Here is a 12912-nt window from a genome sequence, read left to right on the forward strand (position 1 = left end):
TTTCATAAGCCACGTGGAGTTTTGTTTTATTTTAATTGTTTTTTAAAAAATCACACAAACAAACAAAAATAATAAAATCTTAACTTCTTGGTTCTTCAACATCTAAAATGAAATAACTGTGAGTGGTTAGAAACGATGCTGTTGGGGAAACAGTAGAGGTTTCTTTGCTGGGCAACCCCAAAAGGAATATGAAAGCCTCTATGTTCTCTATTTTTATTTATTTGCTCTGTGCCTCTAGTAGTTCTGCTAGAAAATTAGCAAAAAAATAACAGGATCTTCCTGAAAACCAGATACTACATTCACATGGAGCCTTCCTGGATTAAAAACATTACCAAACAATGTTAAATCTTGACATTTCCTGATATATCAAATGTCACCCCCTTTGTCTTCTCTTTAAAATAGTTTTTAAGAACTATTTTTGTTTGCAAGACCAGAAGCTTATTTGCTTTTTAGAAACTAGTTTGGTGATATTAAATAATATCCCATGATACATCATATTTAGGAAAAAAAATGCTTTAAACCATTTAGTTATGATTTCAGTTACACTTGTCACCATGTGAGCTTAGTAAATCCACATGGTAGGTAATGAAGCTCTTAATCCCGAAAAGTGACATTTATGAATAGCTGTGACATTTAAAATGCTGCCAACTTGAAGGCATCTCTGCTCTCTTGGAGCAGACAAGCTGACTTGGAGTCAGTGTAGTTTTGGTAGGGGCCATGGAGAAGGTGAGCTCACCCACCCCAAGCCTGGCCCAGAAACTGGTAATAACAAAAAAAATCTTTGTTCTTTTTTTTTTCCTGCAGAATCCCAGCCCAGGATTATTTGCTGTGATGCACCCTCTGACCTACGTAGAAACCTCAATAAATTACCATCTGTGCCCGCACCCCAAGTACAAGTTCACCAAAGAGTCCCACATTGGGTCCAGCATTCCTCTCACCCAAAAGCCATTTCTCCATCACACGGTAATTAGCCTGCACTAGACACATCGGCAGAGCTGGCCCTTGGCAGCAGGGGACGAGGTTGAAGGGTCACAGCTGAACTGAGAAGTCTTGCAGCCATAGCTGCAGAGGAATGGTGACGAGCACAGGTGGGAAACTCAGTCCCCACCTCTCAGGCTACATGTTGTGTCCCCACCCACCCACCTCCACCTCCTGGAGGACTAGTACTTATTTTATTCTTATTTCAATCATGTCAAAAATAACCACATGGTGGGCACCCTTGTCTCACCTCTTTTTTGGCCCCAGCAAGCATAAGTACATGAGAATGGACAAAAACAGTAATATATCAGCTGTGACAAACGCACAGTAAGGAAGAGTCTCCAGAGTGTTTGTCCTCCTGTAATCATTATCTCTGCTTCTGCCCACTGCACTTCAAACAGCCACCTCTCCCAGTATTACCCATTACCTGTCTTTCTGTGGCCTGTGCCAGGGCCCGTGTTTTCCCTAATCCCTTCCTCTCCCTCCCTGATCCCTTCCTATCTGAACACCCCTGGGTTCCAGTAGTCTGTCTCCAGCAGCATGCTGATCTCCCTCCTCCATCCATGACCCACCCCTGTGCAGACAGTGCTCCCTAGAAATCTTTTGACATACACCTGCTCATGTCATTTTCCAGCTTGAAAGTCCTTGGTGGTTTCTGCTGCCTGTGGGAATAGCTCTGAGCTCAGTAGTGTGGCCCACAAGGCCCTCATGAGGAGCCTCCTGTCAGTCCCCATCACACACCCCGCCTTGGGCTGGCCTCAGCTGGCAGTGTCCTTCCAGGTCCTACTGAGCATCTCCATACATTTGTGTTTGCTTCTACCAGCTTGGAATGCCATCTGCTGAAGGACCCATCATCTCTAGATGCTTTAGTATCACATTTACAACAACCTGAAAGAGATTTTAAGACGAATTCAGCCTTTCATACCCATGAAATGTTGCTTGCGTGCCTTATGCATCAAGGAGAAGACAGTCTCTCCTTCATCTTTAATTCTGTTGTTTAAGGCCCCTTGCTTACTATCTTTTAGCTTCAGAAATGTCCACTTAATGGATTTAGTGAAATGATAAATTTTGGAGCTAACCTTTTGAGAATGAAAAATAGAGGGGACTAGGATCCAAACTGAGGCAGAGGACATGAGATTATGGTGATAGCATATGGGTGAAGTGGTGGTGGGAAGTCCATGGGGATTACAACCGAGATGAAAAAATGCATGAAATGAAGAATGATGTAAAGTAAATAAATATATTTAAATTTTTTTTCAAAGAATGAAAAATGGGTGAATTGAATTGAAGTCCCTCCTAAACTTTTCCTCACCGAAAAGTTCCTTCACAAGGAGTCCCCATGTACCCACTTTCATTGCAGGACATTATTCCTGGAATAATGCACTGGAAGAGGTTCCAGCCCCTGGTTTTCTCATCCCTACTCAGCAACTATAAGATAGAGGCCGCGCAGAGGTAGGCCACCATCCACCTGCTTGTCTCACAGGAGTATGTCTGCCTCATGAATTACAGAGACCGTGAGCCCAGAAGTTAAAGCGCCAATAATGTGTCTATTATAACACAGGAGGAAAGATTCCTAGTCAGGGAAATAGGATGATGTATAACTGATTTTCAGGTTTCGGATTTATGTTAATTGAAATGCATTTAAAAAATGAATGTCACAGGACCTCCCTGGTGGTGCAAAGGGTTAAAGCACAGCACTATGAAGTTATCCACAGCCAGTGCAGCATGAATTCGATATCCTCCACCAGGGAGGTGACCCACATGGTGTGGCAGACCTCTCCTGTCTTGCCTGCTGCTCCCCTCAGCAGCGTATTTCAGTTGGTCTGCCTGTTCTGTCTTTGGTGAATCCTCTCACTGCCCCCCCACCTTGCATCTCTGGCCTGTACCCCTGTTCTTGTATGCATAAATCAATAATTCTTTTAAAAAATGAGTGTCACCAGTGGCTAGCTGGCCATATGTCAATAAATGTAGACAACTGACAGATGGAAACTCCCCTTTTGGTGTTCAATATAATATAGCATATACTGGTGTTAATTTGAATTTGGGCCGACTAAAACACACATAATGTTATAAGATAGAGGCTGCACAGAGGTAGGTATTACTGTCACTCCAATGAGAAAAAAGTTAAGTAGATAACCAGCCCATATAAGTCAGCTGAATTTTTATGCTTAATTTCTACCATTTAAAAATTGCCAGCCCTTGAATTTGCATCTTTAGTCCTCTCTTTTTATAAACACTTTTAAATGAATTGTTAGTGAGAAAATGCAGTGAGCATCTCAAAAAGATTAGCATCAAATCCTTTGACCCGGAATGAGATCCGCCTCAAAGTGGTAGAGCCTGACCTGGGCCCAGAAGTGGGCCCAAGGCCAGCACTGATCTTGAGTGTTCTGATGCCACCAAGGTAGCCTGGATCCTCTGACACAAACTCCCGGTCCGCCCCTCACAAAGCCACCAGACCGCCAGGAGTGGTGTGACCTCAGCCTTGCCTGTGTTCCAGTGCTCTTGTCCATAAGACAAGGGGTTTGGACTTGCTGAGAAGCCCCTTCTCAGTCATTTCAGTAGAAGTAGGAAAGCTTCCCCAATGTTCAGTGACCCCGTAATACTAGCTCTCACGCCCCTTGCCCCCGGTATTTGAGAAGATAGTGGAAGGTCTAGCCTGTGACTCTAGAACACTGAAGTTTACTTCTTTCCAGAAAGCTTTACCATATGCAGTCACTTCGGTTTGTTTCCTGAGTGCTACTCTCTTGCTCTCCTTTGCCTCGGGATTGACATTAGACCTGCAAAAAGCACCCTGATGGGATTTGGGACATGATAGAAGCTCAGAAATAATAGTTCCTTTCTATGGCTTTGTCCTTACTTGATTCACATGCAGCACACTGTGACCTTAAGGAGTTTCATTATTCAAGCCCTTGGATCGATAATTTCTTCATCTTTGAAATAGGGTGGGTGACGGTTCCTTCCCTGGGCCATTGCGAGAAGCAAAGTAAAATGATGATATGAAGCATCTAGCACCATCTTTAATAACGCTTCTTACTCTTCTATCTTCTACCTCCTCCCCCATCACTAACCACCACCACTGTGTCGCCACCAAGCGGTGATGACCTGCTGCCACCTTGAAACTGTCTCACGCTGCTGAGGGGTGAGAGCACTTCACAATGACCCTGTAGTCAGTCAGCCAAACATGGCCAGAGTGGGGAACTGTCAGGACACAGAGTGAGCAAAATGGGAACCTGGAGACTCTTGTGTCCACCCAGTGGCAGCACGCACAGGTCTCAAAAGTAAAGGAAAAAATTATTATTTTTTTTTTTTGCCCCAAAGCAGTGTCCTTGGAAAAAGCTCTTGAGACTGTTCTTTCAAAAAACAGTCAGAATGCAGTTACCTTGGGCTGGGGTTAACCATGAATTAAACATGAATTCTACATGAATCAAAGAAAACTCCCCAACCACTGAGCTGTTACTTTCAGCTTCTGTGCCTGAATGCTCTTTGTGAGGCCAATTTGTTTCAAAATAAATTGTAATTGCATAACAGATCATAAGATAAAGAGAAGATTCTCTCTATATCTATCTTTTATTATGAGTTTCCATGATGAAAGACTCTAAGATTGTTTTTCCTTTCTAAAAGCAATTGCAAAGTAATAATGGTCTTCTTTGTTAAGTTCCTGCATTGGTTTTCTTTTTTAAGTTCCTGTACATCCATTAATGATATCTAACTTCAAGTCATTTTGCTTGAATAAATTACCTATTACTTATGAGGTGTTTACCTTGTATCCTGTGCCCCTGAGAGGTACTTGTTATTAAACCATGACTGTACTGACTAATGTTTGCTTACTCCAATAGATTTACTCCAGTAAACTCACTTTTTGAGATTTTAAATATTACGTCTCATTTAATGTTCAAATGGATTGTACCACCACATGGTTAAATTTTGGGCCTCTGTTTTTTTTAAAAGATTTATTTATTTATGCATACAGAAATGGGTACCACCAAAGGTGCCCGCGTGGCGAGAGGATTCACCAGAAACAGTGGAGAGCAGAACAGGCAGATTGACCAAGGACACTGCTGAGGGGAGCAGTGGGTGAGCAAGAGAAGACTGCTGCATCATGTGCGTCACTTCTGGGGCGGGGATTGGACTCACACTGAAGTGGCCACAGCTTGGCTTAGCTTCGAAGTGCAGAGCTCCAACCCACTGCACCACCAAGGAGAGCCCGGGTCACTATTTTTTTTTTTAAGTGAAGTAATATTGTGTAATGTGTCTGTATTGTGTTCTGGTGTCTATCTTTAAAAATCAGTCTCTATCTATTACATTTGTTCCCCACTAAAGGTTTAAATCTATCCTTTTTTGTACAACTGACCGCTTTTACATGGTTTACCCACTCTCCACATCCTGCTGATAACCACTAATTTCTCTTACAGTCTAAAAGTTTTGTTTTTGCTTTATTTAGTTTATTCGTTTGCTTTCTTTATGTACCATATGTGAATAATTCTATGGCATTTGCCTTTCTCTACCTGACTTACCTCATTTAGCATAATAACCACTAGGTCTATCCACATTGCTGCATATTCCAAAGCATTTTTGCATTTATAATGATCAGAACAATTCATTTGGTCTCCTTGTTTTTAAATAAATTCAGAGAGAGTTTGTTGATTCCCTCAGACTTCCATAAAATCTGAATGTCAGATGAAGAAGTTATGTAATCGTGTAGTTCAGTTGAGTGATATGCCCAGAAGAGTTTGGGGAACTGACTTGGGTGTGTCAGACTTCTACTTTGCCAAGCAAAGCATTAGAACAAGACAAAGCAAAAGCAGATCCCCATCTGTTACAGGGCAGGGAGAGGGGCACCCCAGGGCCCCCACACCTGCCTGCTCTAAATAGGTTCTGCCATCTCCGCATCAAGACAAAACATATAAAACCTTTAATGGAAGGGAACTTTAATACAATGAGTTTGCAATTCAGAAAAGACAAAGAATATAGTTTCTAAATCAAACACCCAAAGATACCCATTCCCTCGTGGGTGAAAGACCACCCAAAAGGGATTGGCCCAAAGCCAGGCCTGAAAGCCCACACAAGTCTAAAGCACCTTCTGGTGAGGACCCATAGGAAAGGGTCAGAAATGGCCAGACAAGCCTAAGAGAAAAGAGCAAAATCAAAATGAAAATAAAAACTGCCATTGTTAATCCCTCCACGGGTCTCTCACCCACATCTGCTTCCGCCAGTCCAGAACCAAGGAGCAAGAGCTGCTTCTTCACATATCTCTGTGCTCCGTGTGCCTCCTCAGGTCTCCTTCTGGCGCTCCATCCTGCTTCCTTCCTCCTCAGTCTCCTCTCCAGATTCTTCTCCTCCTTACTCAGCTCTACTCTCCTTTGGGTGGGGCAGGGAACCTGGAACCTCTCCTTTTTCTAGGGACCACCCTGTTACACAACCACCATCTACTATAATTTTCATCTCAAAAGAACAAATTATCACACACACACACAAAGCAAAGGGCACTGAGTTTAATGAACTTTAAAATTTTGTGAAAACCTCTTGGTTGTTGCCATTCCTGCTTCTCAGGCCCACCTTCTCAGGAGTTGGACCAGGCTTCCAACCTCTTGGTCTCTTTGGAGGCAAGAATCCCCGCTGGCTACAAGTGTGCTGAAGCTGCAGTAAATTGTCTCTTAGAACCTGCTTTCTTTGTCATGGTCAGTAAATAAGATCAACCACTGGTGGCACAGCCCAGGGTTCTTTTAGTGAAGAATGTTATTGAGTTGTACACACACACACATTTTTGTTTTTTGAGCTTCTCAGCGGACATGCCAGGTTGTGTATGTGGGAACACACGCATGCATACATGTACAGTACATGTACCCAGACCTATATATACCTGGTGCATACACACACACACACACACACACACATCTACAGCCATCTAGACATTAGAAATCATAAATTTATGCCAGTGTTTTCAATTCCAGTTCTCATCCATAAAGCCATTGTTTCCCTTTCATTTGTCTGTTTCTTCTTCCACCATACCTAACACTTTTACTCCCTTACTCAATTTGATAGTATATATGACATAATTTCAGAATTGTTTCACCTAAAATCAATTTAATAAACCAGCATAAAAATAAAGTTAGGAATTACTTGCATTTTTCTCCCTCACTCCATCCGATTTGAAACTGAATACTTGGCTTTCTTTTTTCTTTCTTTTACTTCCTCTTCCTCTCCCTCTTTCTTTCCCTCCTGTACGATTATGGAACTCATGTGAATATTATTTGTTTCCATTTACCATTGGTTTAGGCTTTTGTGTCCCCCTTCCCTTTCTTACTGATTTAATTTTTTAATATGTAGAACATTAACATGCTCTCCTAACTCAAAATGGGATAGTGTATGAGGCCCTTACTGATGGCACAGTGGGTAAAGCACAGCACTATGAACGTATTGCAGACACTGCAGCACAAGTTCAATCCCCAACCAGCGAGGTGACCCACATGGTGAGGCAGACTTCTCTTGACCTGCCCGCTGCACCCCTCAGCAGTTTATTTCAATCTGCCTGTTCTGCTCCTCACTCTGTCCCTGGTGAATCCTCTCACCCTTGCACGAAGGCCTATACCCAAGTTCTGTATGCATCAATAAATAAATCTTTTTTTTTTTTTTAAAAAGGTGTATGAGAGAAACTGTACTCCCTCCCACCACTTGTCTGTAACCCCGCTTAGTCATCTAACATCCCTTTGGCATTTCTCTTTGTAATGTTAAGCATAATTTGTTTATTTTTCTTATTTCTCTTCCTTTATACAAAGCCTGGCACATAGATAAATGCTTTTATGCATTTTGCTTGATTCTTTTATTTTCACTGATTCTCTCCTGAAAATCATGCCACATTAGTTTATAGATAACTTGCTCACTCGTCTACAGCTGTCAAAACCATGTACCGTAGTTTTATTCCACCAACCAAAATAAGAAAAAGAAACTTTTCTCAAGCAACTCCAATGAACTACCGTGTTTTTTCCATACCTGCCTCATGCCTGCCCCTCAACCTACAGCCTTTCCAGGGTTTGTGAGGGGGTCTGTTTCTTTCCTGTGTGTTCTAGAATTTTATTCTTTACTCTTTATTCATAAAGACACTCTTCCCAGCTCCCATAAATTTCTTCCAGAAAGTTGCCTTTAAGATCATTTGAAGACAAGCCAGGAAGGAGTTGAGAGATGAAAAGAGAAAGAAAAGAAGAGAGAGAGAAAAAGAAAATAAAACAAGCATGTATTTGGTTCACATCTTGAAATAAGTCCTTTAAAATAATAATATGGTTTTTTTTCTCCCAATCTCAATTCTTTTAACATCCTCTATACCAGGAATTTTTATAAAAAGCTCTAAATGTATAATTCTCGACAATAAATAAGACAGTGAGGAGGAAGGCTTGAAATTGAAACCTTGAATATAACTTCTAAGGGAGAGTATATAACCATGGGGGAGAGGGGAAGGGATTTAAGAACAAAAATTAATCTAATTGTCTCATCTTCCTGGAAAAGATATAATTTTAAACACTACCAGTATGAAAATTCCCTTTCTGGGCCCTCCCTGGTGGCACAGTGGGTTAAAGCGCAGCACTAAGAAGCTAAAGCCACTTCCGCATGAGTTCCACCCCCGCCTGCCCCGGAGGTGACCACATGGCGCGGCAGACCTCTCCTGACCCGCCCGCTGCTCCCCTCAGCAGTGTATTTCAGTCCATCTGCCTGTTCTGCTCCCTGCTCTGTCTCTGGTGAATCCTCTCACTGCCTCTGCACCTCTGGCCTGTACCCCAGTTCTATATGAATAAATAAATAAATATTTTTTTAAAATTTAAAAATTTAAAAAATATAAAAAAAGAAAAGAAAAGAAAAGAAAATTCCCTTTCTGGAAAAAGTTTTCCTTGACAGTATTCTTCTGGATTTAACTGATTCCTGTCACACCCCTACCTGTGCCTGGAGGGAAACACGAGTGAGTTTCAGTAGTGAGGGAGTAGTAAAGTAAAAGTACTCCAAGATTACATGTAGATTCCAAGATTATTAATGTGATTATTTATCCTTGGCTGCTTGTATGACTTTTTCCTACAGTTGTGATTCTTACAATGTAGCTATGATTCCTATAGATGTCCCTGCTGTTCTGAACGCCTTACCAGAAGAAGACAGATTGGAAACCATCGAACGGTAATTTTTATACCTTTAATCTCTAATGCAGTCTGTTTTTCATAAATATAACAGGTGCTGTAAGAGATTTCAAAGAGCATACCATGCCTGAGCTTGCAACTCAAATAAGATAAGATTAATGAGAGGCTAAATTCCTGATCTCAAATTTGCTCTGGGAACCTCTCTGGAGTGGGAGAGGAGATTGGTGGGAGGCAGGGAAGGGGGAAGGGGAATGATGCCACATGACTTTGGAAAGCTGCTGTGATCATTTGGGTTGTAATTGAAAGATGGCTAGGATTTGGAGGGGCATAAGAAATACGATCCCCAAAGGTGCTTCAATTTGATGAAGGGAGTATCTAGTAGCCACTGAAAATATGTCTTTGCACCTCCTATTGCATTGCCCATTTTACCACTTTTATATCTAAGTAACCAATCCATGAAGTCCTAAATACTTGAAGTTCGTCTGAGACACACCCACAGGTAGTGATTCTTAGCAATACTTGGGCCTCTAAAATTTGGAGTCCCAGTCTGAACAGAAGGTGTCTCCTACTCAAACCACCTAATATAACCAGGATGGGACAATGCACATCTACTGAAGGTTCAGAGGAACAGTTCCAGCCTGGTCATGCCCAATGGGGAGATGCATAGCAGACCAAAGCATTGCTAACACATCCTCCACTCAACACTGCTATGTGGACTGTTGTGACTCAGTTTTCTCATCTTTGAAATGGGAATAATAGTATCTATTTCCTATGGGGTCATCAGAGTTAGAGGTGAGAATGAGGATGCTGATGATGACAGTGGTGGTTATAGCAGCAAATACTTTCTGAGTACTAAATGTGTTTCAAGGACAATGTTTTACAAGCCATCTCATTTAAAACCCACAATGAAGTCTTGTGATTACCCCCACTGTAGAGATGAGGAGGTGGTTAATAGAGATAAGGAAGCTGCTGTATAGTGATTCACACGGAGCAACTGCTTCATAAAGCTCACCTTTCAATCCTACAAGACTAGAACAACTTCTGTAGTTTTCAGGAGTGCCTTCCTTCGAAAAAATTGCTATGCCCACCTCTGTTTATATGTCACTGTTGAATAGTGTTTTCCTGTTTATAATTCCAGTGTTGTGTTTGTTGATGTTGGGAGTATTTTGCTTTAACTGAATGTGGCAGAAACTAGGGTTCTTAAAAAAATCCATGCTTGAGTGATTTGGTGATGGGAAGCCCAAGGGGATTACAACTGAGATGGAAAAATACACAAAACGATGTAAAAATAAACTATTATATTATTCATTAAAAAAAAAACAAAAACCATGCTCCTCCTTTTTAAAGCAGTAAGGTTGCTGAAAGTAGAGACTGCCCAACCTCCTTTGCAGTTAAGTGATCCATTCCACCAGGCCCTGGTCACAGATATGGAGCAGAGGTGAGACTTTTGTGGTCAGGACACTTAACAGAGCAAGAGCTCTCTATTCTCTCTCTGCCTTGTTCCAGCGTATTTGGTCCCCACATGTATGCAGTGACCCAACTTATACTCTCAGATAACAGAGTTCTAGGTTGAGGGCCAGCAAACTTTCACGTATGGCCAAATCTGTCCTGCCACCTATTTTGGTACATAGTTTTATTGTAAAATAGCCATATTATCTCATTTAAATATATTCTATGATTCCTTTCATATTACATCAAAAGAGATGAGTTGTTGGAAAGAGACTATAAAGCCCTGCTCTAATGGATAGCAGACCATGAGTCCAAGATAACCTCAAATCCTTCCATTTTTCTTTCTCTCAGAGATTATTTACAAATATATAGTTTAGTTTTTGAAGTAGTGGTGAATTTTTTAGTTGCCTTTTTTGCTGTTAATTTCTATTCAGATTCCATTGTGGCCAGAGAACATGCATGAAATGATATCATTGCTGAGATCATTGAGGCTTTCTTTATGGCTCAAAATATGATCAATATGGCAAATGTTTCATGTGAACTTGGAAAGATTTTGAATTCCGCTAATCCATTTTTTTTTTAAATACTTTTTATTCTCTGGTTAGAAGAAGACTACTTCGACTAATGTTTGTTGGTGGAAAGCAGTTTATCAGTCTTGTGCTTTCTTAATAAGAGGAGGCGGAACTATTGTTGAAAGTCATAAGAATTACCTAACTCTTAAATGTTCACAATGTTTCTCTACTTTGTTTTGGGAAGGAAAAGCTATTTCAGCTAAATATCATTCTTTTTCAGTGAGCTGTGTGAACAGAATGCAGAAATTATGTTGACTCCAGAAATGATAGCCGTGGAATTCCCTATGTTACAACCCAAGGATACCACGAAAGAGAAGTAAGTAGGTGCTTTTCAAGATTACAAGAAGTAGTGTTGGAACAAAGTTCTCCTGTGGGATGTGTCCTAAGTCCTGTGTCTGAGTTGAACGACCTCATGTAAAAGAGACATTTCCAGTGCTTTAGATATTTAGATTACTTTCCACCCTCAAATGCTGGCATGTAAACCTTTAAAAACAAATCCAGCTTTTCTACTGGACTATGGAAAACCATTCCATTGCTTGTCATTTAATTTCAATATGTTTCTCTCTTTGGAGAGCTGAATGAGTTTTTATTCGATATGAAGAGCCAGGCTTAGAGCCAAATGAGACCAGGGGCTAAAGCCCAGCACAACCACTTATTCCCTAAGGGTTCTCCACCCAAGTTACTTATTTTCAGTAACTGGGCCTCGGTGTCCTCATTTATAACATGCAGACAATAAGATCTTTCTCACAATTGTGAGGATTAAACAAGATGCCAATACAAAGGCATTTAGCCCAAATGCTCTCAGCAAAGGGCGCCAAAGAACTAAGCAGATGTCATCATCACCCCCCAAAAAGTCAGTTTTGAAGAAAGTTTTGTAGTGTAAAGAACCACCTATATAGTTCATTTAATTTATAAGTTTTAAATTGCAGGTATACTTCTTACATTTTCCTTTTTTATAAAAATGATTTTTTTATTTCCAAAAAAAATCAGAACATACAGGAAAACATAAAGAATAGAATAAAAGTAATTATCTTATTATCCAGAGACAGTAACTTGAACAATTTGATGTACGATCTTCCAAATATTTATTTATGATCTTTCAAATAAATATTAACAGATAGATAAGAAAGGATCAAGCATATTATGCATATTGTCTTGTCTTTTAAACATTAATCTAGCAATGTATCACTGACCTATATTTGTAACAGCTTGACATCATTCTGTTTCACTGGTAGATGGGCCATAATTATTTAGTGATCTCTTTACTGATGATTTCGTAAAGTCTTTTCAGTGTTTGGCTGTTACCAATAATGCTACAATAAATGTCCTTTTGCCATAATTCCTTGTAAATTTCCCAGACTAGTTCTTAGGGCAAATTTCTAGAAACATAAATGCTATATTAACCTGCCCCACTGATCTTTAGTATTTACTGCTCAGTGGTTACCCAGAAAGCACAGCAACCTCCTTTCAGCAGAGGCCAGGTCTGCCCACATTCACATACATCAACGTGAAATACTACCATTGTCTTTCCTTATTACCAATAGAAGAGATTTTTCAAAATGACCATCTCATTGTTTTAATTTTAATGTTTTTGTTTACAAGTGAAATCAAAATTTTTCCTGTGCTTATCAACTATTTCTCTTCTTTTAGGAGGGCTTGTTTTGTCTATTTTATAGGAAATGCTTGCCTTTTTCTTAATTATTTGTAAGAGTCCCTCATGTGATAAGGATAATTATCTTTTATTATATATGTGGCCAGTTTCTCAGCTTGTTTTCTAACTATGTTTAGGGGAGCCC

The 12912-nt window shown here is 40.4% G+C and overlaps 1 protein-coding gene across 1 annotated transcript in view; it reads left to right on the forward strand.

Annotated features, from left to right (window-relative positions):
• The window catches only part of CFAP221 (cilia and flagella associated protein 221), a 79691-nt gene that overhangs the window by 65761 nt on the left and 1018 nt on the right, over positions 1 to 12912 (forward strand). The window contains exons 19-22 of the mRNA XM_004674718.2: positions 805 to 963; positions 2339 to 2430; positions 9043 to 9135; positions 11337 to 11432. Of these exons, the coding sequence (XP_004674775.1) occupies positions 805 to 963; positions 2339 to 2430; positions 9043 to 9135; positions 11337 to 11432 (440 nt within the window). The remainder of the gene's footprint in view (positions 1 to 804; positions 964 to 2338; positions 2431 to 9042; positions 9136 to 11336; positions 11433 to 12912) is intronic.

Source organism: Condylura cristata, unplaced genomic scaffold, assembly GCF_000260355.1.
Source record: "Condylura cristata isolate star-nosed mole 26May11 unplaced genomic scaffold, ConCri1.0 scaffold00002, whole genome shotgun sequence".
Lineage (NCBI taxonomy): Eukaryota > Metazoa > Chordata > Mammalia > Eulipotyphla > Talpidae > Condylura > Condylura cristata.